The 26,132-nt window shown below is 35.9% G+C and overlaps 1 protein-coding gene across 4 annotated transcripts; it reads right to left on the bottom strand.

The window, feature by feature from the left end:
* Positions 1–3,694: 3,694 nt before the first annotated feature.
* On the bottom strand, positions 3,695–23,841 carry uacaa (uveal autoantigen with coiled-coil domains and ankyrin repeats a). 4 transcript variants are annotated; one of them, XM_051135399.1, is made up of 16 exons: positions 23,611–23,839; positions 22,122–22,249; positions 17,572–17,660; positions 17,096–17,160; positions 14,914–14,971; positions 14,447–14,517; positions 14,196–14,302; positions 10,959–11,140; positions 10,316–10,353; positions 9,528–9,611; positions 9,367–9,394; positions 9,181–9,221; positions 6,756–7,949; positions 6,089–6,217; positions 4,616–4,681; positions 3,695–4,534 (listed from the first exon to the last, which is right to left on the bottom strand). In XM_051135399.1, the coding sequence occupies exons 1-16, from the start codon at positions 23,644–23,646 to the stop codon at positions 4,460–4,462; spliced, it is 2,391 nt and encodes a 796-aa protein (XP_050991356.1). In that variant the 5' UTR covers positions 23,647–23,839; the 3' UTR covers positions 3,695–4,459. The 4 variants fall into 4 exon arrangements, 3 of the variants coding, with proteins under 3 accessions (XP_050991356.1, XP_050991358.1, XP_050991357.1); XM_051135401.1 differs by having other exon boundaries at positions 9,528–9,608; positions 23,611–23,838; XM_051135400.1 differs by having other exon boundaries at positions 3,695–4,511; positions 23,611–23,835.
* Positions 23,842–26,132: the final 2,291 nt, after the last annotated feature.

The following is a 26,132-nucleotide window of genomic DNA, read 5'->3' as shown; positions in this document are numbered from 1 at the left end:
TTAGTAACGTGCTAATCATGCTAGCAACATGTTAGTAACATGCTAATCATGCTAACAACATGCTAGTAACATGCTAATCATGATAGAGAAATGCTAACAACATGCTAGTAACATGCTAATCATGCTAACAACATGCTAGTAACTTGATAATCATGCTAGCAATGTGCTAGTTACATGCTAATCATACTAGAAACATGCTAACAACATGCTAGTAACATGCTAATCATGCTAGCAACGTGCTAGTAGCATGCTAATCATGATAGAGAAATGCTAACAACATGCTAGTTACATGCTAATCATGTTAACAACATGCTAGTAACTTGATAATCATGCTAGCAACGTGCTAGTTACATGCTAATCATACTAGAAACATGCTAACAACATGCTAGTAACGTGCTAATCATGCTAGCAACATGCTAGTTACATGCTAATCGTGTTAACATCATGCTAATAACTTGCTAATCATGCCAGAAACATGCTAGTGACATGTTATTCATGCTAGAAACATGCTAGCAACTTTGCTAATCATGTTAGAAACATACTAACATTCTAATCGTGCTAAAACCATGCTAGTAACTTGCTAATCATACTAGCAAAATGCTAGTAACATGCTGATCATGTTAGAAACATGCTAGTAACATGCTAATTATGTTAGAAACATACTAGCAACATGCTAGTAATATGCTAATCATGCTAGAAACATGTTAACAAGCTAGTAACATATTAGCCATGTTAGAAACATGCTAGTAACATGCTAATCATGTGTGAAACATGCTATCAACATGCTAATCAGGCTAGAAACATGCTAATAACTTGCTAATCATGCTAACAACATTTTAGTAACTTGCAAATTATGATAACAACATGTTAATCATGCTAACAACATTGTAATCAGCCTATAAAATTACAAGCAATAAGCTAGTCATGCTAAAACATGTTAACAACATGTTAAATCATGTAAGCAATATGTTAAATCATGCTTCCATACTTTTACAACTGCTTCAAACTTTCAGGCTAGGCTTTCTCAAGCCAACTTAAAGTTTGTCCTCAAACTTTACTCATCTAGTTATAAGTATTTTATCTGATAATAAATAGCGTCGAATATTATAGTTTTGTTGTCTTTTTAACCGTTAAAATTATGTAGCCTACCAAATGAGAGAGTTCTCTTTACGGTTTACACCATTAGTTGGAAGGTTTTTTTTTTTTTTTTCTTCCTTAAGAAAACCAAACAATTGGAATTGACAGATTTTATTCTGAATAATCGACTGCAGTATCAGCTGAGAAATCGATGCAGTCCTTACCTAATTTTTCCCATAAGAGCGGGAAATAAAAAAAATAATAAAAAAAGTAGCTTCCGGTTTTATCAGTGTCCAGGGTCGTTTTGTTGCTTGATACTGCAAATTGGTGTGTCTTACCGTGTATTATCTTAATGTATTATCTTTATGAGCACGCTGGTTTGTAGCCCAAGGAGTTTTACCGTTTACTTCACGGTTATTCTTCTCCTTTTGAACCGGAAGACTCGCCCATAGGCATACTTTCGCATTGAAGAATAAGGTGATGTTAAAATTAGAGTTGAGCCGGATACTCGGCTGAAACGAGTATCCGGCACGGATAAAGCACTTTTGCCGAGTACGAGTATCATACGAGTAATACGAGTCAATATCTGTGCTCGGATTGAATAAAAATTCTCATTGGGTAGTTTACTGTGTCTGCGTTCTGTGATAGGCTAGTCACAGCGCCCCTCCCCTACACACGTACAGATTTATTGTGTTGCTGTGTCCCGCTCTGCTCACACACACACAGAATAGTGATGGGAAGTTCGGATCATTTTACCGACTCGGTCCTTTGAGTTTCGTTCAGCAAAATGAACGAATCTTTTTTCGAGTCATTTCGTTCATTTTAGCAAAATATAATTAAAATGTTACGTTTTACCTCCCTAACACATCTACTGCTTACACAAACGTTGATCACACTACAAACAAAACAAAACTATAATGCTATAAGAAACAGAAAAGATTTATTCATTGTTTACCTGGGTCTTTAGTCTATGATTCGCTCACCTCGCCTCTTATCTGACAAGTTTTCGGGTTTGAGTCGTTCGTTCATCACGTGACAGCCCCATAAGGTGAACGAACGACTCTAAAACAGGTGAACTAATTCCAGTACAGAACCTAATAGGATGTTGCGCATGCGCGACTAAACGAATCACTCTCCGAGGCGACTCGTTCGTCCCGAGTGACATTAAAGATTCGTTCAAAATGAACGAATCGTTCAAGAACGACCTGTTCTCTCCCTCAGTCACTCAGGTTTGCGGGTTTTTTTCCGTTAACGTTTAGGGTTTCTTCAGCTTCAGGTTTGTTTTTTACTTTGGTTTGTTTGTAGTACTTACTTTTTAACCAGTAGAGTTTTGGTAAACGTGGGGTTTGTTCAGACGTGGTGCTTGGTAAAAGCGACTCGCGTCTCTGCCTGTCGGAGAATTTTTTTTTTTCTTCTTTTTTAAACCGTCAGCTGGCTCTGACCAGTTTTTTTTACTTCACGCACTGAGTGTCTGACACTTTCTTTCTGTATTTCATAAATAAATAAATAAATAAAAAAAGGAAGTAGTGGTATTACAAATTAATTAGTTACACACACACACACACACTCACACATACCTGGTGTGGAAATAAAAAAAATAAAAAAGAACCAAAAAAAAAAAAAAAAAAAAATCACACTGCTCAAGGTTAAAAAAAGAAAGTTATGTTGAAATGAAAACTCTTGTTCCTTACATTTTACTTCATAATTGCAACCGCATGTGTTGTATTCATTGTTGCAAAACTTGATCTGTATATAGTTCGTTTGTTATCATGATCAAAACCACTGATCTGAAGCTCAATGCTGATGCTGTCATGTAAATAGTTTTCTAATCAGCAATAAATATAACAATTTCTGATCAACCCATATCTTGCTTAAAATAACATACCGGTTAAAGCTTAAAGCCCCGCCCATTTCAAGACAACATGACCCACTTCCAGGTTAAATCCCACCCACTTCCGGGTTAGGCCCCGCCCACTCCGAGTACAGATACAGATACAGATCATTCATATGGTTAACAGATACAGATACAGATACAGATAATGCTGTACTCGCTCATCCCTAGTTAAAATGCGTAAATATTTTCCACTTTTTCTTTAAGCGTAAGTGTTTTTCGCATGAATAATAATGAAAAATAAGGGACAACTCTTAAGTAATAACTAAGAAACTCAGAATGAACCTTTGTCAATATGCCTACATGTTTTCTGTTTTTAAATTTAAAATAACTGTCACGTACAATGTCCTAAACTAAAGTAATATACAAAAAGTTGACAATCTTTTGCAAGAGCAATTTTGACAGCAGTAGTTGGCTCAAAATGAAAATCCTGTCACTCACCCCTCTTTCGTACGGAAAGACAAGAATGATGGCTGTGAGAATGGTGATTATAACTGTCAAGCACCACATAAAGTGCCATAATAGTAATCCATATGATCTGACTGGAGTAATCCAAGTCTCCTAAATGGATTCAATAGCTTTGTTTGTAACAAACCGAAAAACATTAATTGATTTAAAGAACTGACAACCCTGTATTTGAATCTGACGTCTTTGTTTACGTAAAAGCAGCAGTGAGCGCGCCATAGCCATACATGGAAATAAAGACGGGTATGAAATTGCACACATTTCACATCGTCAATGGGGCAGTTTATTTTTCTATTTTTTAACATGTATCTTCTTTTTACCTCTTTAAACAACACAGACATAATCTGTGTTGTGTTCGTTCCAAAATCATAAAAAATAACATTAACATTACATCAGTAATCTGCCACCCCACTCGCTGCATATATGTCTAGAACTACAGAGCTACATTTCAGTATTTTATAGTTTATTTGTCGATTAAATTAGTTGTAAAGAACCATGGTTAACTTTCACAAGACATTTCATAATAAAAGACAACATATAAAACCTAAATTACACTAAATGTATTTTTTCAGTAAAATAATTAGTTACTAACATAGAACTATATAACTTTTAAACTTTGAACTGAAAAGCAAATGTATCACAGTTTTCACAAACATATTAAGCAGCACAACTGTTGACATTGTTAATAAGAAATGTTTCTTGAGAACCAAATCCGCATTTTAAAATGATTTCTGAAGGATCACATGACACTGAACACTGGAGTAACAGCTACTCAAAATTTAGTAGTGGCAATACACAAAAAATATATTTAAAATATATTTAAAAATAAAATAGAATTTTACTATATTGCTGTTTTTACTGGGTTTTTATCAAATAAAGGCAGCCTTGGCACACATAAGACTTCTTTCAAAAATCTCACAGACCCCACGCCTTGAGCAGTAGAGTACACACACACACACACACACACACACACACACATATTCAGGAACAGCAGTACACTGAATGCTCAACACACACACTCCTCTCTCATCTTGGCAATCTGAAGCAGAGCAACTCTGGCCTCTTCATCCATGTACCCCTGCAAAACAAAAAACAAAAATTCTGAAACATAAATGCTGGGTGTACTTTTGAAAGCACATTAGACAATAAGAAAATATACATTATACAAAAATAAAATGTTACCTGTGCTGCACTGAGCAACCGTGTTCGGTATATTGCAAGCACATGTCTGTAATGTTTTTCACAGTCCTGGCAATAAAAAAGAAAACAAAACGTCCATAATGCATTTGGCTTCCATTCAGGTTAAAAAAAACAACAATGCATAAACCTACGTTTAATTTAGAAATGGGCAACACAGGTCATGAAGTGCTCTGTTTTGTTGGATTACGGTAAAAGCATTGGAGAGAAAAACGAGCATTTTGATGAAAGTTAAGATGTCTCTGGAGAGGGATTCATGTGTAATGCTATTTTTGATCACAGTCACTGCAGTTTTCTTCTAATACCACAGGACAATTTCATGTTACTCTGTAGGATTGTAAAAAATTGCTTCTGTTAAGTCTGCCAAGGTGAAGACCTCTCCAGCCACCCGTCTCATGGATGTTTCATGTCCACTGATGCCCTTGTTGCTAAGAAACATGCTACTGTAACATATTGCCAGCACATTTCCATCCCCATGGAGCTGAACAAAAGATGTCTGTCTGTGCAAAAGCACAAAACTCTACTAGCAAACCAAATTTAAATTTGGTGAATTTAGATATGCTGTGGTTTCTTTTCTCCACAAAGACGAAGCAGTTTAATAACAATTTGTTCATTTTTGGTACAAATTGACATATTGTACTCCAGATAATTAGGGCTTCAAGCATGCAGTGCTGAAACCCTCTTGTCATTGGCAATTAGAATGGCCAAAGATCAGTAATCGCCACATAAAACTGATTGGGCAGTCCAGTCGTAGAGGCTTGAAAATTGGAATGATGGTAATCAGCCTGGCAGGGAAGCTATAATGATTAAACGAACAAAATCGCTCATAATTCTAAACCATTCATCGCAGGGTCTTATGTCGTTGGATTCATCCATCAGCTTGGCAACATTTTCGGGTATTTTGCGTTTTTTGAAAAACCAAGTTTTGCAAATTAGGTCCTAGGTTTTTCACCCGATTGCAACCAAATTAGTGCAGGAAGATTCTCTGGAGAGTGAATATTATTAATTGTCAAAAAAGTTTAAGTTTCGACTCTCCTTCACAAAGGGTTGGAAAACATTCCAAAGTTTTTAATAGAATGAGATATCTTCACCAAACTCACAATGCGAGTTGTGATTCTGGGGTCGGATGAAAAAAGGCACAGAGCTCCTGAAAAAAAAAAATTGTGATATGATATTTTCGCCATATCGCCAACCCCTAGTTACCAGCATTCTTCAAAATATCCTCTTTTCTGTTGGAACGACTTCAGGGTGAGTAAATAATGACAGAATTTTTGGAGAAAAAAAAAAGTTTGACAGAGAAGTTTTAGAACATACTAAAGAATCTTATCACAACCCTATCCAATTACTCATTTTGAGCCAATCTGCACTAGAGGCACTGAGGTCTCTAGTCCAAGAAAGTATCAACGAAACAGAACCTCAAAGAAAAAGCCCCAAAGGACAGAGCAATCAGTAACTAACCTCTAGCTGCTGTTGTAGGCTGTGGATCTGAGCCTGGAGGGAGCTGTCAGACTGTGATGGTTCGCAGGAGCTGATTGGCTCTGACACGGTGACCTGAGACAACCTCTGTCCCTCATGCTGCATTGATGACTGAGACAGAAAACACATGTAGTTAAATTTTTACATTTTCTGAAGAAGAAAAAATGTGAGCAGGGCTTGCACTCAAATTATCAGACTTAATGTTGGGTTTCGGGCTTTGAACCGGGTGACTTTTTTGTAGGTATTGGTGTGTTACATGTGTCTTTTCGTACATGAATTTCGTACATGTACGTGAAATGTAGCTCGAAGGAGAACTTCATTTAAACTTTATATATCGAGCCATTCTGACACACCAATTTCAATTTCTGAAACCCATATCGGATGTAAATTTTTACCACTTTTGGTGCGTGTGCGGAGTTTTTAACCATGTTTAGACCCTCAAAAATGCAATTCATTTTGGAGAAGAAGAAACTGAGCAATTCCAGTAGGGTCCTTGCACCATCGGTGCTCAGGCTCTAATAACCCATAGCAGATCTATACAGGTGGAGCTGGGGAGGTGGAGTGTTTCAGAGGAACTCTAAAAGCATGCTGCAAAAAGCTAATGATCTGCAAGAAAAATCTATATAATAAATATACAAACAATAATCACCTTTTCATCTTGATCTTGCGATGTGCTCCCCTGGTCTTCAGTTGTGTTACTTCTGCTTTCTATTCCAGTTGGCTGCACACTTTTCACTTCAATTCTAGTGTCTTCACATTCTGCTCTGTCACTCCCTGTAGAAGAAGATACTTGGTTATGCTGTACTTCACTTGTGCACGGCTGCCTGTGTTCTTCTGTCTGAACAGCCTCATCCTTTATGTTTGAGATGTTCACACTGGCCTGTTTTTGTCGCTTCTCCATCTCTTCAAGGGCCAGTTTGAGTCGCTGCACCTCTTTCTCTTTTTCCTCCATCAAGGCAACAGGAACAAACCTGGCCTGCAGAGCCTCCTGGATAGTGTCCAGCTCAGTCTTTTGTTCTTGAAGTTCCCTCAGCAGGCTCTGGTTCTCCTCCTGGGCACTTTTGTACTTCTGTAGAGCCTCGTTTGCTTTGGTTTCAGCCTGTTGCAGTGCATCTTTGAGTGAGCTAGTAATGACTGTGTGCTCATTCTTGGTAATGTAGTTCTCCAGATCTACGGTTGGTTCACTGGCTTTTGTAGTGAGGTCAGTCATGGTGCTCTTCTCATGAGTGGAGCACCATTCTGATGGAGTCTGAGCTTCTTTACACAGCATTTCAGCTTGCTGTGTCTCCACTTCCACTAACCTGGTCCTCAGTGTGTTTATTTGCTCTTCTCTGCTGAGAAGCTCGTGGGAAAGCCGACTGAGTTCCTGCATTAAGGAGCTTTGCTTTTCCTTCTGCTGCTCCACCTCCCTCCTGCTCTGGGTGAGCTCCTTTTGCATCCTCCCCAGTTCAGCTACGGCTGCCTCCCGCTGACCTTTGACCTCTTGGAGCTGGACTCTCAGCTCTTCCACCAGGTGCTCCCTGACGGCCACTAGATGAGCTTGCATCTGTCTTACTCGGGTTTCTGAGCCGGCCATCCTTCTTTGCACCTCGCCCAGGGCCTCCTCCAGCTCCCACGACCGGTTATGGGCTGCATGCAGAGCTTGCTCGCTGCTTCTCCTCAGTCCTTCATACTCCTGAGCACGCAGAACCAGCGTTGCATCCAGCCTGTGCACCTCTGCCTCAGCTGCTTCTTGCCTTCTTCGTGAATCTCTTAGCTCTCTCTTAAGGGCCTCCACCTCACCGGGCAATAACTCCATTGGAACAGATCTCACTGGCACAGGAACTGACTGTACAGGCCTGACCTGAATAATTCACAAGGGAAATGATGAAGTAGGAAATACTTTGTCTATTTTAATTCAACTGCAGTAATTTTTATTTTGATGAGAGTAGATGTAATATGGCTCATCCCAAGTGAGGATATGACTCTTTAAAGGAGACATCGGATGCAAAATTCACTTTTACATGGTGTCTAAGCAGTGTTTGGACACAACCACCCTACAATGATAAAAATCCATTCACGCCTTTTAGTAACCCCCAAAAAACCTAATTATCAAGCTGTTTTGATTTTATGAGCAGTATGATGTCATAATGCTCAGGCCCCACCCACAACCACTCATGGACTGTCCCGTATTAGCATATTTACACCCTCAGCCAGTTGTACGCTGTCCGCCATTTTCTCAGGGCTCAAACATCTGTAGCGACATTTCTTAAGTAATGCAGGTGATTTGTAGTTGGATGTAAAAGTGAACATAAGAGTTTTCATTGTTTTACACGACCATTGAGGAATTTTAACCAAAGTATTTTGCAGACATTTCATGAAGACCCTAAACTTGTGGAAAATGGGCATCCGATGTCCCCTTTAATCATTCATTATAAAAATGAACTATATTAATTATTAATTATAATTATATTGATAAATTGTTACTACTACTGTTTATTATATATAAAAAATATAAAAGAAAAAGTCATATTTTCTTAAAAAAAAAAAAAAGATCACAAATACATTTATATTTTTACTGGAAAACACAAAAAATACTCATTGATTGATTGGTTTTGTTGCTAAGACTTAATGTAAAAGTTTAATAAAAGTTTTTAATTGCCCAATAAAAGGACAAACTGATATCAAGGTTACATACTAAATACAAATTAATGCAACTTACGTTAAAGGAATCGTTCATCAAAAGTGAAAATTTGCTTAAAATATTAAATTATAAGAGATATTTAGCATTACATCACTTGATCACCAATGGATCCTCTGCAGTGAATGGGTGCCATCACAATAATCAACACAACTCCAGTCCATCAGTAGACGTAAAGTGAAAAGCTGCAAAAAGATGTTTTTAATTTCACACTGTACCTATTCACTGCAGAAGCAAGCAAGGAATGCAATGCTAAATTTCTTCAAATTTGTTCCGATGAAGAAACAAACTCATCTACATCTTTGGAATGGCCTGAGAGGGAGTACATTTTCATCAAATTTTCATTTTTGGCTGAACACGACAGACACAGATCAAGTCAGGTTAGACAGGGTACCTGTGTAGACTCCAGATTATGATTTTGTTTGGCACCTTTTCCTTCAGGGAACAGAAAAAATGTTTAAAACATTAGACCCCAGACCTGAAAAGCTTTTGCAATATGACTGATTGCAATCCTGATGTTCTGCCATGATAAAAATCAACAAAAACACACACACACACACACATACACATCCCAAGTTACCTTCAGTGGAGTGACTGCCATGTTCCCTCTGTAATTTAGACACAACCATTTACTGATGACATTCACAACTGATCACAGGACCACAATCAGCTACAGGAGAGGAAAATGACTGCCTGATAGCATAGCCTTAACTTATATGTCATCCCCTAAAAAAAACTCACTGTTATTGGCTCTGACAAAGGTTTTTCAATCTTTACGGATCCTGCTTTGGTCCGGCCAGTCCCTGCTGATGGAGGTTTAGCCTGCTTTCGGAAAGAAAAACACTATGTTTATCAAAAAACTACATACATTTTATTCTTTCTTTTAATTATGCTATATGATATCATAATGTGTCTTCAAAGGTTTATCCTTCTTCACACTGAAATGTCTGTATGTCTACACAATAATACAGCAAACAAAACAGTTCTTTTATTTCATCTTATTAAAAATCTCTGATAACATGGCCTTCAGAAGGAAAGAAATCTGTTTTTGTACACTCAAGTGTAAAAATGCATAAATGCATTTCTCTAACAGTTCTTTTATAATAAATTCTATCTCCCAACAGTAAAATTAATGAAACATATCATGTGTTAGCAGTAAGAACGACCATTTTGCATATGTATGACTTATTCACATGACTATGAAAATCAGTATTCCTCTCCATCGACAGCTGCAGAACAACATTAAATTTCCTCAAATTGATTTCCATCATTGCCGAGACAGTGGCACCAATCATTATCAAGTCGCTGGGTATTAGGATGGCTCTAATTAAAGTGCCCTGCGATTAGCGTTTAAGACTCTAGATGGCAGTAAGATCAATGAACAGATGAAGTTAGTTTGAGTGCAGCAAACCAGTGACCCTTTTGTCTGCTGTTAACTACCTCTCCTATCTTGGATTACAAATACTTGACTGCGAATTTGCACGCAAATGCATTGAACAGTTAAACCGTCAGCTAAATGTTAATATTACCTGTTGGATCTTCTGTGAAACAGTGGCAGTTTCTTTAGCTGAAAGAAAAATGGAGAGAAATGTTTTTGTACACAATGTTTCGGATTCCAATGCACAACATTTCAGATTGTTGCATTTTATTATCTGGAGATATTGAGTTTAAAAAGTATGAAAAGCATCTTTCAGAAATCCAAGTGACCTTACAAGGAGCAGCTGATTTGCTTGGAAAAAGCCTCTCTTTTGAAAAGGTCTCTCGCTTTAAATAAGACAGTTTTTAGAAAAGGAATACGGAGCAGTCACCTCTTGAAACTGATTTTCTTTTAGTGTTAGGATCTGAGAGGTTTCTGTGAGCACAGCTGGATCTGAATCTATCAGGCACTTCTCTTAAATGACATGACATTACCCAGAAATGACAGTGTGCTGGTTGATACGGCAGGTCTAAATTTAAAACTCAACTAACCTGCTGCCGCATTGAGCAAGTTCAGTAATTGGTACATGTAAGGCTAACAAGATGACCATTTTACAATGCTTTGCTGAAAAAAAGCAGCCTTGCTGGTCACAAGATTATATGGTGCTCTGACACGGCGAAACAGCATTTCACTCAACTTTATGTATGTAAATTGCTGGAAAACGAAAAAAAAAAGTTTGACAAGGAACATGTTACCTTTAGTGGTTGTTTCCAAGGCATGCTGTACAAGTGTGATCAAGTCTTGTTTCTGACTTAGTCTGGCGTAGTGGTAAGCATCATGGCCATGAAGGTCCACAGCAGAAACATCTGCCTTAGTCTTCAGGAGAATCTCCACTGCTTCTTTACAAGAGCTCTCACAAGCTAAGATGAGTGCAGTCCTAGTCAGAATAAAGACACATACAAAACATAAAATAAGGGAACAAGTCAGGCAAAAATGGAACACAGAAAAAAAGACCAATCAGTTCAGTACTGCAATAGATAAGGTCAATCTAACAGATTCTTTTTGCAAGGACTCAAACAGTCAGCAATTAAAAAAGAATAATAAACTACACTACCAGTCAAAAGTTTTTGAACAGTAAGATTTTTAATGTTTTTAAAGAGTTTTCTTCTGCTCACCAAGCCTGCATTTATTTGATCCAAAATACAGCAAAAGCAGTATTATTTCTATTCTAATATATTTTAAAATTGAATATATTCCTGTGATCAAAGCTACATTTTCAGCATCATTACTCCACTCTTCAGTGTCACATGATCCTTCAGAAATCATTCTAATATGCTGATTTGCTGTTCAAGAAACATTTGTTATTATTATCGTCAATATTTAAAACAGTTGAGTACATTTTTTCAGGATTCTTTGATGAATAGAAAGATCCAAAGATCTGCATTTCTCTGAAATAAAAAGCTTTTGTAGCATTATACACTATACCATTCAAAAGCCTGGAGTCAGAATATTTTTTTAAGTGATGATAACGATATTTATAATGTTACAAAAGATTTCTATTTCAGATAAATGCTGTTCTTCTGAACTTTCTATTCATCAAAGAAACCTGAAAAAATATATACTCTGTTTTTACATCATAATAAAAATAATAAATGTTTTTTTAAGCAGCAAATCAAAATATTAGAATGATTTCTAAAAGGATCATGTGACTGAAGTAATCATGTTAAAATTCAGCTTTGAAATAAAGGAATAAATTACATTTGAAAATATATTCAAATAGAAATGAGTTATTTTAAATAGTCTAAAAAATTCAAATTTTGCACTTTTGTACTTTGGATCAAATACATGCAGGCTTGGTGAGCAGAAGTGACTTCTTTAAAAAAAACATAAAAATCTTACCATTCAAAAACTTTTGACTGGTAGTGTAATTACAGTCAATAGTACAATCAAATGCTACATTGTATAAACTAATCAAATGTATAAAAACACTGCATATTCTTCACTCTGTAAATTACAAGTATATTTCTTCTTATTAAAGTTACAAAAGTGAAAATCAGTGAGAGATTTTCTTTCTTTTGTTATTTGATTAACATGAATGACAAACAGAAAGAATATTAGACTGCTATCACCTTAAAAGCTGCTCCGATCCAATATGCTGTTACACATGTGTTTTCTTTCTCAGCTGTTTGCTTTTACTTAGGACCTAAACTACTGTGTTTACAAGGATATTTGCAAAGGCATTTTGACACATACAAGTGTGTGTATTTAACGTTCAAGGCCTATAAAGCATAAAAACAACTCAGTTCAATACTCTTGCGATGTATAAACATGTCTTCACCTGTGCACGCCTTTCTGAAAGCACTCATAAATGGTCTCTGAGGCACGCACATATAACAAAATTAGTTCTTTCGCTGCTGATTGCATTTTAACAGCTTAAAATCACTTGTTTGTAAACCGCAATGCTTAAAAATGTGCAATGTTCAAATTGTCTCTGAAGTGTGTAACCGCAATAGAGACAGTAGTCCAAAATCTCTACTGGTTGACAGATTTCAACCACTTTAAGGAGAAGTCCACTTTCAAAACAAAGATTTACATATAATGTACTCACCCCCTTGTCATCCAAGATGTTCATGTCTTTCTTTCTTCAGTCGTAAATTTTGAACCCGATTTTGAACTTCCAAAATGCAGTTTAAGTGCGGCTTCAAACGATCCCAAATGCGGTTATAAACGATCCCAGCTGAGAAAGAAGGGTCTTATCTAGCAAAACGATCGGTTATTTTCATTTTAAAAAAATACAATTTAAATACTTTTATTCTCAAACGCTCGTCTTGCATTGCTCTCGTTGAACTCTGTGTATTCTGTCTCAATACAGTTAGGGTATGTAGAAAAACTCCAATCGTATTTTCTCCCTCAACTTCAAAAATTATTTCAAAATCATCCTACATCGCTGCAGAAGTACCGACCCAGTCTTTGCAACATGCAAAGAAACATGCAAAGAAGATCAAACACCTTTAACAAAAAAGGTAAAACAGTGATATAGGGTGATTTTGAGGTTGAGGGAGAACATGAGATGGGAGTTTTTCAACATACCCTAACTGTCATGAACCCAGAAAAAAACAGTCCAGGCAGAGTGAGACAAGACGAGCGTTTGACATTAAAAAGTATAGAAATTGTATTATTTTTATGAAAATAACAGATAATTATGCTAGATAAGACCCTTCTTTCTCGGTTGGGATTGTTTGCAACCGCATTTGGGATTGAAGACACATTTAAACTACATTTTTTCGAAGTTTGGGGCGCCATAGAAGTCCATTATATGGAGAAAAATGCTGAAATGTTTTCCTCAAAAAACATAATTTCTTCACGACTGAAGAAAGAAAGACATGAACATCTTGGATGACAAGGGGGTGAGTACATTATATGTGAATCTTTGTTTTGGAAGTGGTCTTCTCCTTTAATCATGTCTACCGGTACATCGCCCATCCCTATATAAGCTATATTAGTAAATTATGTATTAATTAAATGAAATGCTAACTAAAAAACCTACTGACTTTGCTTACACAAAGTATAACAACAAAAACCTGGATAATTTTTATACTTTTTTAAGATTAAAAAAAAAAAATAGTATTTCAAATACTGATTAAAAAACTCAGTATGCACTTGCTATTTTATTGAATACTAATAAATAACAAAAGTACATGGTGAAGCTTCACTGCTGCTTTCTGCATTCAGTGTACAAATGTAAATGTATGCCACTTCAATGTAGAAGATGGGTTTCTTAAGGACACTGGTGCAGTGCAGCTGGGATGACCTGGGATGGCCTTTTTCATATTAGGCTGCAAGCTGATTCACATCAGTATACAAACTGGAACTGAATATAAATATGCATTTGTATGTCACATCTGATCTTCCTCTTCTGGTTATACATAATTTCTACAATTTTTTTGCATCGTAATTAATACAAAACAGAAAATCTGATCATTTTTAAATACTTGTTTTGCTTGTCTCGAAGAACAGTGCGTGCTCCATATTGCACGAGCATCTGGCACGCTCCTGGTTGGCTCACCTTAGCGGCAAGCAACAAAGGCGATCTACCATCCTAAAAAAAGGTACCAAAGGTCAATGCAACATACATCGCAACACCTTTTCAGTTTCAATTGCAAAACCTATTCTTTCTCATACAGCTTCTTAAATACACACAGTGTACAAAATGAATGGCTGTTTCAAAAACTATTTTACTTACCGCATCGACAGCATCAATAGATGCACCGCTGTCACAGAGCATTTTGATGGCGGTTTTGCAGCCTACATATGCTGAAAAACAATAACAAGACACAAGACGTTATAATTTTCCGATCAAACCTGACAGCCAGACCCTATTGTGCTATATCTGGCCTTGATGCATCACCATGCGGCAGCTAAAGAATTTATAATGAAAGATCTGCGCAAACGAACAACAGCAATAAATCTGACACACACCCAAAATGTAAAGAAAGAAACTAAAAGAACTCATTGTCAAGAGCCTCATTTGTGGTATGTTCTGTATGCTTGTCATCTGCAGATACATTATGAGTACAAGCAAGTGTTTTACTAAATAGTCGATTTGAGCTGAATTTTTTATTTTATTAAGACCCCCTTAGGTCTAGACCTAATATTTTCAATTAAAATACAATTTTGTCACTTCTTAAAAAGCAGAAAAAATCCACATACCTGCATCATGCAAAGCTGTACGGCCCTGCAGGTCTGTGCTGTCAACAGGACATTTACACTGTTGTAAGAGACAGTAATTATTAACACATAAACTAAGCAATGCTACACATTCTGAATCACAATAAAATGTGTTTTCAAAATTTAGCGCTGACCGGAATAAGATATTTCAAATAGAAGATGTTTACATATACAGTCATGTGAAAAAGTTAGGACACCCTATTGTATTTCATGGTTTTCTGTATCAGGACATAATAAAAAATTATCTGGTCCTTGGCAGGTCTTAAAATTTAGAAAATAAATCCTCAGGTAAACATCATCACATGTCATATCACACTGTGTCATTATTTATTTAACCATAATAAAACCAACATGGAAAGGCTATGTGTGACAATATTAGGACACCCTATGAGGATGGCTTCTTAATTTCCAACAATGACTGTATGATATTGAGATCCATCTTTTCAAGCTAAGGACAGCTGAGGGACCCATATGCAACTATTACAGAAGGTTCAAATGCTCACTGATGCTCCAGAAGGAAAAAAAAAACATGCATTAAGACCCAGGGGTGAAAACTTTTGAACAGAATGAAGATGTGTACATTTTTCTGCCTAAATATCGTATTTTTTTGTCCCATTTAGTACTGCCTTCAGAGGCTACAGAAGATAGTTACATGTTTCCCAGAAGACAAAATACATTAAATTTACCCTGATCTTCAAATTCAAAATGTTTTCACAGCCCGGCTCTTAATGCATCATGCTTCCTTCTGGAGCATCAGTGAGCGTCCCTCAGTTGACCTCCGTGTGAAAAGATGGATCTCAAAATCATACTGTCATGGTTGGAAAGAGTTCAAATACACAAAAATGCTGGAAAACCAAAGATTTGTGGGACCTGACAAACAAGGGACTCATAAAAGACTATTACTAAACAAAAAAGAAGAAAAAAAAAACACACTGCTGTGAATCATTCTTAAGATGTAAACTATTGAACAGGATAATTTTTATAATATCAACTATTATTTTTTCTTATATTTACTATATGTAAATATCTTTTATGTGAAATATATTATTCAGGTCGGTACTAAATAAGCAATACCATGCATTTTGTATGATCCCTCTTATTTTGATAAAATTATTATTTTTAATGATTCCGAAAGGGGGATGTAAATTTTTGACCTCAACTGTACATTTGGAATTTGGCTCAGTCATCAGATTCTATTTGACTAAGCTGGTATGCTTAAGCTGTATTTTATTTTCCTTCTACTTCTTTTAAAGGAACACTCCACTTTTTTTTTGAAATAGGCTCATTATCCAACTCCCCTAGAGTTAAACAGTTGAGTTTTACCGTTTTCAAATCCATTCAGACGATCTCCGGGTCTAGCGGTAGCACTTTTAGCATAATTTAGCATAGATCATTGAATCCGATTAGACCGTTAGCATCTCGCTCATGTAACTACAGAAGAGTCAAGTTTTAAATAGAAAAAAAAATATCGAAACTCTTTGGTCATTTTTGAGCGAGATGCTATCAGTCTAATCAGATTCAATGATCTATGCTAAGTTATGCTAAAAGTGCTACCGTCAGACCCGGAGATCGGCTGAATGGATTCGAAAATGGTAAAACTCATCTGTTTAATTCTAGGGAAGTTGGACAATGAGCCTATTTTCAAAAAAAAAGTGTTCCTTTAATACTTTACACTGTCATGGTTTTAATTATTTAGTTTTTGCTACTTTAATGCAATTGACTGCCTATTGAAAGGCATTTGCATTCATTACCTTCGTTTTTAATTATTGCTGTATTCACATCAAAGCCTTACGAAAAAGAATTCACATTTTCATACCAGATAACACACCTCACATTCTTAACGGTGCGCGTGTGAGCAAAGGAATTGTTGCTATGATACAAAAATGAAAAGTAAATTGCTCCGGCCCTGCCTTAAGCGCACAGCTTTATGTGGAGATCAAAAGCAAAAAGAAAGTCCGGAGAAAGAACAAACCAAATAAACAAGGGCTTTAAACATTAAACACAAAGAGTAGAGGGTAGGGGAAGAAAAGAAAGGATTGAGCAGTCTTTGGCAGAGCTATTGCTAAAGGGGCTGGTTATACGTCATGCGCTGTGACATTCCAATGTGGTTTCTCATTAGTCTTTCTTCCTGTGATTGTTATTGGAGGAACGCAGTGGACGGTACCTGCAGCAGTCTCTGCACACACATGGAATGACCTCCTGCTGCAGCCAGATGCAAAGCTGTTTTACCTGCAGAGACGAACAACGACATTTACAACCAAACATAGAGTTACAGTTAAAACTAAAAATACTAATTCTGTTAACAAGTGACTGATTTCAGCCGCTATTTATAGCGTAGGGGGCCGGACGCTTCGGATTCTAGAGAGCATCTGATTGGACAGAAAGTTTGGTGAGAAGTTGAAGGGAAGGATGATCGCTAAATCGGATCGCTAATCCGTATTGGTGGAAGTTAAAGACTATAAGTTTTGATTGTTTATATCTTGTAAATGCAAAATTTGTCATTGTTTTGGAGCACACAAGCTTACAGATAACATTAAGGATAACATATTCATACTAAAAGCCAAAAAAACTTTAATTTTGATTTCATGGGGACTTAAAAAGAATATTTTTTTATGAGTATGCAGAGCCAGGAAGTCTTACCAGCAGCATCTGCGGCCTTCACATTGACACCGTTTTCCAGGAAAGCATTTAGACTATTGACGAGGCCTTTGCTAGCAGCAACATGAAACCTTAAAAAAATAATATACGTAATATATATAAGTAATTGTATAAAACATAAGCATAATTACGTTGGCTTAGAATAAGCTTGGCTTAAAGTAACATGCTAATCATGCTAACAACATGCTAGCAACATGCTAATCATGCTAGTAACTTGCTAACAACAATGCTAATAACTTGCTAATCATGCTAGAATCATGCTAATAACATGCTAGTAACTTGCTAATCATGCTAACAACATGCTAGTAATATGCTAATCATGCTAGAAACATACTAGTAACATGTTAGTAACTTGTTAATCATGGTAGAATAATTCTAATAACATGCTAATAACTTGCTAATCACGCTAACAGCATGGTAGTAACTTGCTAATGATGCTAGATACATGCTAGTAACTTTCTAATTATGCTAAAATCATGCTAACAACATGCAACATACTAACAACTTGCTAATAATGCTAACAACATGCTAGTAACATGATAATCATGTTAGAAACATGCTAGTAACTTGCTAATCATGCTAAAATCATACTAACAACATGATAGTAACTTGTTAATCATGCTAGTAACATGCTAATGTCATGCTAATAATGCTAGTAACTTGTTAATCATGCTAGTAACATGCTAATGACATGCTAATCATGCTAGTAACTTGCTAATCATGCTAATTACATGCTAACAACTTGCTAATCATGTTAGACATATGCTGGCAACATGCTAGTAACTTGCTATTCATGCTAGTAACTTGCTAATCATGCTAATAACATGCTAACGACATGCTTATCATGCTACAATCATGCTAGCAACATGCTACTAACTTGCTAATCATGCTATAAACATGCTAGCAACTTGCTAATCATGGTAGAAACATGCTAGCAACTTGTTAATCATTCTAGAAACATGGTAGCAACATGCTAGTAACTTGTTAATCACACTAGTAACTTGCTAATAACTTGCTAATCATGCTAATAACATGCTAACGACATGCTTATCATGCTACAATCATGCTAGCAACATGCTACTAACTTGCTAATCATGCTATAAACATGCTAGCAACTTGCTAATCATGGTAGAAACATGCTAGCAACTTGTTAATCATTCTAGAAACATGGTAGCAACTTGCTAATAATGGTAAAAACATGCTAGCAACTTGTTAATCATTCTAGAAACATGCTAGCAACATGCTAGTAACTTGCAAATCATGTTAATAAAATGGTAAATATGGTAACAACATGTTAGTAAAATGCTAATAATGCTAGAATCATGATAGTAACTTGCTAATTATGTTATCTATCTACCTATCTATCTATCTATCTATCTATCTACTTTAGACTTCAAACTATTTCAGACTGAAAACCATCAAACTTAAAACTTTTTAAAACTACTGAAACTTTTTAAACTTCATAAACTTTTTAAAACTTTCTGTTCTGGCTGTCTCAAGGCAACTTAAAGTTTGTCTCGACTAACTTTTTTAATCTAGTTACAATTAATAACATAGTTGTAATTTTATGTATATAAATACAACAGGAATAATGCATTTTTACTGCATATATTCAGACGATATGATCACTTGGTGAGTTTGCCAATTATATAAGGATGTATTAAGAGCCAAGAAACATGAAAAGAAACATGCAACAACATGGCAGCCTAGGCCTGTTTCAACAGAAAATACACACAGCCACTCCTTGAGCCTAGTAACAAAGCAGGCCTGAGACGTCACTGTTTATTAGATCACCAGGACTGTTGGTATTTGAAAAGTGAAAAAGTTAGAGGACAAAAGAAGGATCAGCAAGATGTAGGAGTGGGTATAAACACACTGTGTAGCATAACATTCAATCTATTTAAAAAAAAAAAAAAGCAATGAAAATCAAATGCATGAACTAAAATAAAGAAATATGACACTTTTCTTTATTCCATCAGAAAGGCAAGGTCAAGGCAAGGAAATGCATATATTCTTTTTGACAGAAAAACATGAGAAAAAAAGAAAATATTTAACAAAAACAGGAGATGACTGAAATCCTGTCAAAGGCCTGACACACCTAATACATAACAACCTCCGTTAAACACAGCTGACCCGAAGAGATAAACGAAGAAAAATAGGAAAATTACAGGCTGTGTGTAACACTGCGCACCACGTTTAATACTCTCCCATAAACATATTTTCACCGGAGAGAACCGCTGAGCTACACATTTATGATTTAGTTAAACGCCTATGTAGTTAGAAAGATTTACAGTATGATGATGATTTGTTTACTCTGTGAAACAACCTTTCTGCTTCCCACATTTATTTGTTTCACTGCTTGGGAACCTTTTTTTATGCCTTACATGTCTCATTGTAAATAGGTAAATTATGTGATGGGCCACTGTTTAACTAATAAAGTATGAAAAATGAAACACTTGCTAAATTACCCTTTTCTTTCATTTAGAAAAATAAAATAAATAAACAGTATTAGTAACTAATCTAATTTTATTTTATCTATAAAGCAAGCAGAGAGGATGGAACTGGCAACAACTGGAAACTATTTTAGTGCCATATAAAAAAGGTTAAATAATAAGAATACAAGATTAAATTTATATTACTTTAAGAATGTCAACATTTTGAGAATAAACTTGCAGCAAAACAAGAATAAACTTTTAATATTTTTAGAATAAAGTCAAAATTCCGAGAATAAAGTCTTAGAATTACCAGAACAAAGTTTTAGCAACACAAAAATAAAATTGTGGCAAAATGAGATTAAACCTATAATATTTTGAGAATGAAGTCATCTTTTTTTTTACATGGAAAAAGAAAGCTGCAAAGCAAATCATTCCAACAAAATACTGAAATTAGATGAATTTACAATGAAAATGAAGTAATAAAATAAGTCAAGACAAGGTGGGGGGACCAGAAAACATATTTTGACTTAAATATAAATAAATAAAATAAATAATAAAAAATTCACAGATTTTAGCTCGATTCTGAAAAATACACTACCAGTCAAAAGTTTTTGAACAGTAAGATTTTTATTTTATTTTTTTTTTAATTCTCTTCTGCTCACCAAGCCTGTATTTATTTGATCCAAAATACAGCAAAAGCAGTAATATTGTAAAATATTTGTACTATTTACAATAACTGTTTTCTATTTGAATATATTTTGAAATGTAATTCTGTGATCAATATAATGATAACATTATACACTACACCATTCATAATCTTGGTGTTGGTATTTAGGTGGGGGGGAGGTATAGAAATTAGAAATTAATACTTTTTAGCAAGGATGCTTTAGATTGATCAAAAGTGCTAATAAAGACATTTATAATGTTACAAAAGATTTCTATTTCAGATAAAGGATCTGAAGGATCATGTGACTGGAGTAATAATGCTAAAAATTCAGCTTTGAAATCACAGGAATAAATGATATTTTAAAATATATTAAAATAGAAAACAGTTATCTTAAAAAGTAAAAATATTTAAAATTTTTACTGTGTTGCTGTACTTTCAGATCAAATAAATGCAGGCTTGATGAGCAGAAGTCTTCTTTTAAAAAACATTCAAAATCTTGACTGGTAGTGTGTGCTTTGTTTATCTTTCTTCATGCTTACAAAACCATACTAGTATTTATCACCACAAGTGTGCGGTAGGCCTTTGGACACAAGATCTAATTACAGATTGTGGAAGCAGTACCACAGCTTTGTCAATTATACAATAAAGAAATACAGAAGTGTGCACAAAGCACAGGGCATTCCAGATAGCTTATCCGTGAGGGTAAAATGTAAGAGTAAACCAATGCAGAAGTAGGATTTAAACAGCATTAAGGGTAAAATTGCTTCGAAATTTGTTTAGGTTCGCGTACATGTGCCAGTCACGATCCAGGCAATTCTAATGCAAAAGAAGAAAAACACCACAAAACTTGAGTGCTACAGACTCCCTACTTTCATTCAGAAGCAGCTACTGGAAATAAATTCAACAACAATCAAGGCATTGTGCATTGCAGGGGAGGATGAGGGCACGAAAAATAGGGCTATCAAAATCCCTTCCCTTATTCCCTGGCTGGACATTTGCACTTTTATTAAAAAGCTATCTTTTGTGGCAAGAGACGAGTGATGAGATGCATATAGCAGAAGTGAGCACAGGAGTCCCAGCAGGGAGGAAAGAAATACGTTTTTGAGATTCGTGTCAAATCAAAGATCGCAAGACCACTTGATCCCAGAGCCCTTCACAGAGGGGGTTCACTTCCACTTCAAAACATAGTGTGGGAATGAGCTCAGCAGTGCACAGAACGACAGAGGACGCTGACTGACTGTATAATGAGTTGTCTTTGCAAAAATGTTATGTCAGTCAGTTTTGCAGCGTACAGGTAGAAAATACAGATTCTTACATAGGGAATTATTCTCAGTAAAATCTGAATAAAGAGTATGCAATACAGCTCTCTGTTCAGTGGACAATATTTTTCAGCATCACATAAGAGGAGGTCATTTGAAAGTGGTACTTACGAAGAATGGCCCTCTGGGTCTAGTTTGGTCGGGCTGGTTCCTTTCTTGAGTGTGGCTGTGAGTTTCTCTATATCTCCATTCTCTGCTGCCTTCATCAGACGCTCATCATACTTTCCCCATTCTGTACTCTAAGACGATGGCAAATATAAAAAAACACATCAGTTTTACAACCTATTCAACTGCAGCACTACGGATTCATCGCTGGATGTATAATCAGTTGTCATTGTCTGTTTGGCTGATAAACACTTTCTTTGTTTTATTTTAACAAAAAAAAAAAAAACATAAAACGTTGTATATGTTAAAATTCATTAAGTAGCACATAAATTCGACAATATGATATAGTTCCTGAAATAACAATGTTGCCATGCAAAATATAAAACAATGATTCTGTTATGGGCGCTGTAAAATATATATATATATATATATATATATATATATATGTGACCCTGGACCACAAAACCAGTCTTAAGTCGCTGGGGTATATTTGTAGCAATAGCCAAAAATACACTGTATGGGTCAAAATGATAGATTTTTCTTTTATGCCAAAAATCATTAGGAAATTAAGTAAAGATCATGTTCCATGAAGATAATTTGTAAATTTCCTACTGTAGATATATCAAAACTTAATTTTTGATTAGTAATATGCATTGCAAAGAACTTAATTTGGAAAACTTTAAAGGCGATTTTCTCAATATTTTACATTTTTTGCACCCTCAGATTCCATATACTGAAATAGTTGTATCTCAGCCAAATGTTGTTCTATCCTAACAAACCATACATCGATGGAAAGCTTTCAGATGATGTATAAAACTCAATTTTGAAAAATTGACACTTATGACTGGTTTTGTGGTCCTGGGTCATATATATATATACATATGTTGAATATAGCAGGCTGGAACGCTATATTGACCAATCAGCATTCAGGACTAGAACTATCTTTTTAATAATGTAATTTCTGCCAAGGTGATGCTAAATTCTCGATTTTGATTGGCTGACGGACGTTCTATTCTGTCTATTATTTTCAATAACCGCACTATTAAGTAGTTCCATGTCTGTTAACCGCATTACAATTCCATGTCACCTTATATACTACCATAGCAAAGTAACCAGAAATCGTATACAATTACAAACAATATTTGTGAAATGTTTCTACAGTTGCATTTCGTCGCAGTAAACAATCTCTGCATGTCTCACTTAAGTTTTACTACACAGCCAAGCATGTGAAATGCAGTGATAAAATCATCTTCTGTCGCGCAATTTCTGAAGATATGATAAACAAGTCTGAAGTGTAGACTCCTTATCACTTTAGCCATAAACAACAATTCATTCCTGACGTTCAGCAAAATAATATGCAATTTTACGCTCAGACTGACCACCCACAGCCCCATTATTACACACGCTCAGATTCAGGACATGTTATGGGCTTGGTCCAAAGTCTTAACAAGCTTTGCGAAAAGTAAAACTTGTGTCTAATGTCACTAATGTTTACCTCGTTTTTCTTAAGTCGCTGTTTTAAACTTTTCATAGTTCCAGTGTACCAGTAACTAAGCCCAGTGCACTTGTCCAGATGTCCAAATATGCGTCTCTTGTCAAAGTTTGCCTGCAAACTTCATTCCACCCCTCGGTTACAAAGGTTCAGGCTCTATTGAGACCTGACGCACTCCCATGAACCAATCGCCAGGAAAACTGTGTAACAATGAGCCAATCGGCGTGCACTGGGAGTCTCCGTATGAAGGTCATACCGTGAAAAGCTGATTCACATGATTTGTGGGCTACGGATTCCACAGACTCTACAGATGCTTTCAAAACCAGCTCGACAATGAGTGTTTGTTTTGGATACAGCTTCGAGTAATACTGTCAGCAAGCTAGTCCTGTTTGCAAACTTGTAAACACAGTTGCGTCATCAGTGGTTAGTTGGAATGCCTATTTTTAAATTCATCATATGATTTAAATAAACATGTATTTATTGCGTAAACTGATATTGTACCTTTTGTGGTTTTCAAAGAATAAAATGAAAACCAGTTGCGCTGCCATGGACCTGTTGTACATACAGGTTTAAAGTTTGAACATTTGCAAACAAGGCCAGTAATTTAAATCTTCCAGAGTTATGAATGAAAATATAAATGATCTATTATAGCGCCACCTAGTGTGTGTAGAAAGTGTGTACGTACCTTTGATTAGCTGTTTCTAAATATTTAAAGGGATAGTTCACCCAAAAATTTTAATTCTGTCATTAATTACTCACCCTCAAGTCGTTCCAAAACCATAAGACCTTTGTTTATCTTCAGAACACAAATTAAGATATTTTTGATGAAATCCGAGAGCTTTCTGACCCTCCATAAACAGCATTGGAACTACCAGTGTTGCCAAGTCCACGTTTTCCGGTGGAATTGGGCTACTTTAACACTGTTGCCGCAGATTGTTTTTCACATCCGTGGGTTGAAGCAACCCCTATAATGTAATATTTATCCCCTGGAATACTAATTTACCAGAGGAACCCTGCCCCCCCAACATGATTTTTAACGGGCAGTTGGGCAGATTTTGTTGTGAAAACCTGGCAACCCTAGGAACTACCACATTTAAGACCCAGAAGGGTAGTAAGGACATTGTTAAAATAGTCCATGTGGTCTCAGTGGTTCAACTGTAATGTTATAAAGCTACAAGACTTTTTGTGCGCAATGAAAATGCGCAATTTCTTTACTTCCGTTCATGAGAGTATCACGACATATGCACATGCTTTTCTCTGCTTGTTAACAAGGCGAAGTACTTTTGATAATGGCGGAAGACAGTGATTTGCAGTAGAATTGTTGAATAAAGTCGTTATTTTTGGTATGTTACATTATTATTGTTTTTTGCGCAAAAAAAAAAAAGTATTTTCATAGCATCGTTGAACCACTGATGATACATTAACTATTTTTCTTAGTACTTTTATGGGCCTTGAACGTGGTAGGACCCATTCTGTCTATGGAAGGTCAGAAAGCTCTTGGATTTTATCAAAAATATCTTATATTGTGTTCCAAAGATGAAGGTTTTACGGGTTTGGAACGATATGATGGTGAGTAATTAATCACAGAATTTTTATTTTTGGGTGGGCTAACCTTTAAATTCGCAGTCTCTTAAGCCAAAGGAGTTTTGGGTGGAAAATGAAGAAAAAGCTGAAACACAGTTTGGTTCTTACACCTCTAATTATGACCCAAAGCTTTTTGCAGCTTCTTTACGGAAGAGCCACTCAAGTAATGAATCACATCCTCTTTGTGGTATCATGTAAACCCCTTTAAACATAAACAAAAGGAGATTCATTTCTGTGTTGAAGTACAGAAAACATTACACAACTATACAGATGCTGTTGCTACTTCCAATAAAAAATACATTTAATGCCAGGGTTGTGTTCTTTGAGGTAGTCTGTCATTTTTATGATGTTCGAGAGGCCCCAGCTCAAGTCTGGGAACTCACCAATTTCGGTAGACAAACCTGTTTCGAACATGAGCCTCCTGAAAGACCTCATTCATTCCTCCCTTAAAATATGTTCTATGTAACACCAGCCACCCAAGTATTCATTGCTCTTGCCATTGTATTTCTCAAAAAGCAGTTATACAAGTGTTTTAACGGTCACTGCAGTACAGGAAGCTGAGCTACACTTTCATGTTGTGTGGTTGTCATGCTGTGTGGTTTCTAAACATTTCCAGTCTGTTGAAATTGAATATTCATCTATACAATAACATTCTTTTAATTTCTTAAATAAGTCAACTCAAAAGTTACAATTGGAAATCCCCCAAACGTATAACTAAAACCGAGACTTGAATTTTTTAATCAAACTCTTCAAAGGCTATGCAGTTGTCAAATGTGACCCAAGGTCAACAGCATCTGCTTTAATGTAACTGCACACCCATTGAATTGCTATTGCTACTGCTACATAACCTTTACTTTTCTTAACATAATGATGTGATTCATCATTAAAGCTATTGAGCTTTTCCATGAAAATTGTCTGTGTGTAGCTAAAAAAGAACGCAG

This window comes from Labeo rohita, chromosome 18 (genome assembly GCF_022985175.1).
Source record: "Labeo rohita strain BAU-BD-2019 chromosome 18, IGBB_LRoh.1.0, whole genome shotgun sequence".
Classification (NCBI taxonomy): domain Eukaryota; kingdom Metazoa; phylum Chordata; class Actinopteri; order Cypriniformes; family Cyprinidae; genus Labeo; species Labeo rohita.
The sequence above is the reverse complement of the archived record's forward strand: the minus strand, read 5'-3'. Positions and strand labels throughout refer to the sequence as shown.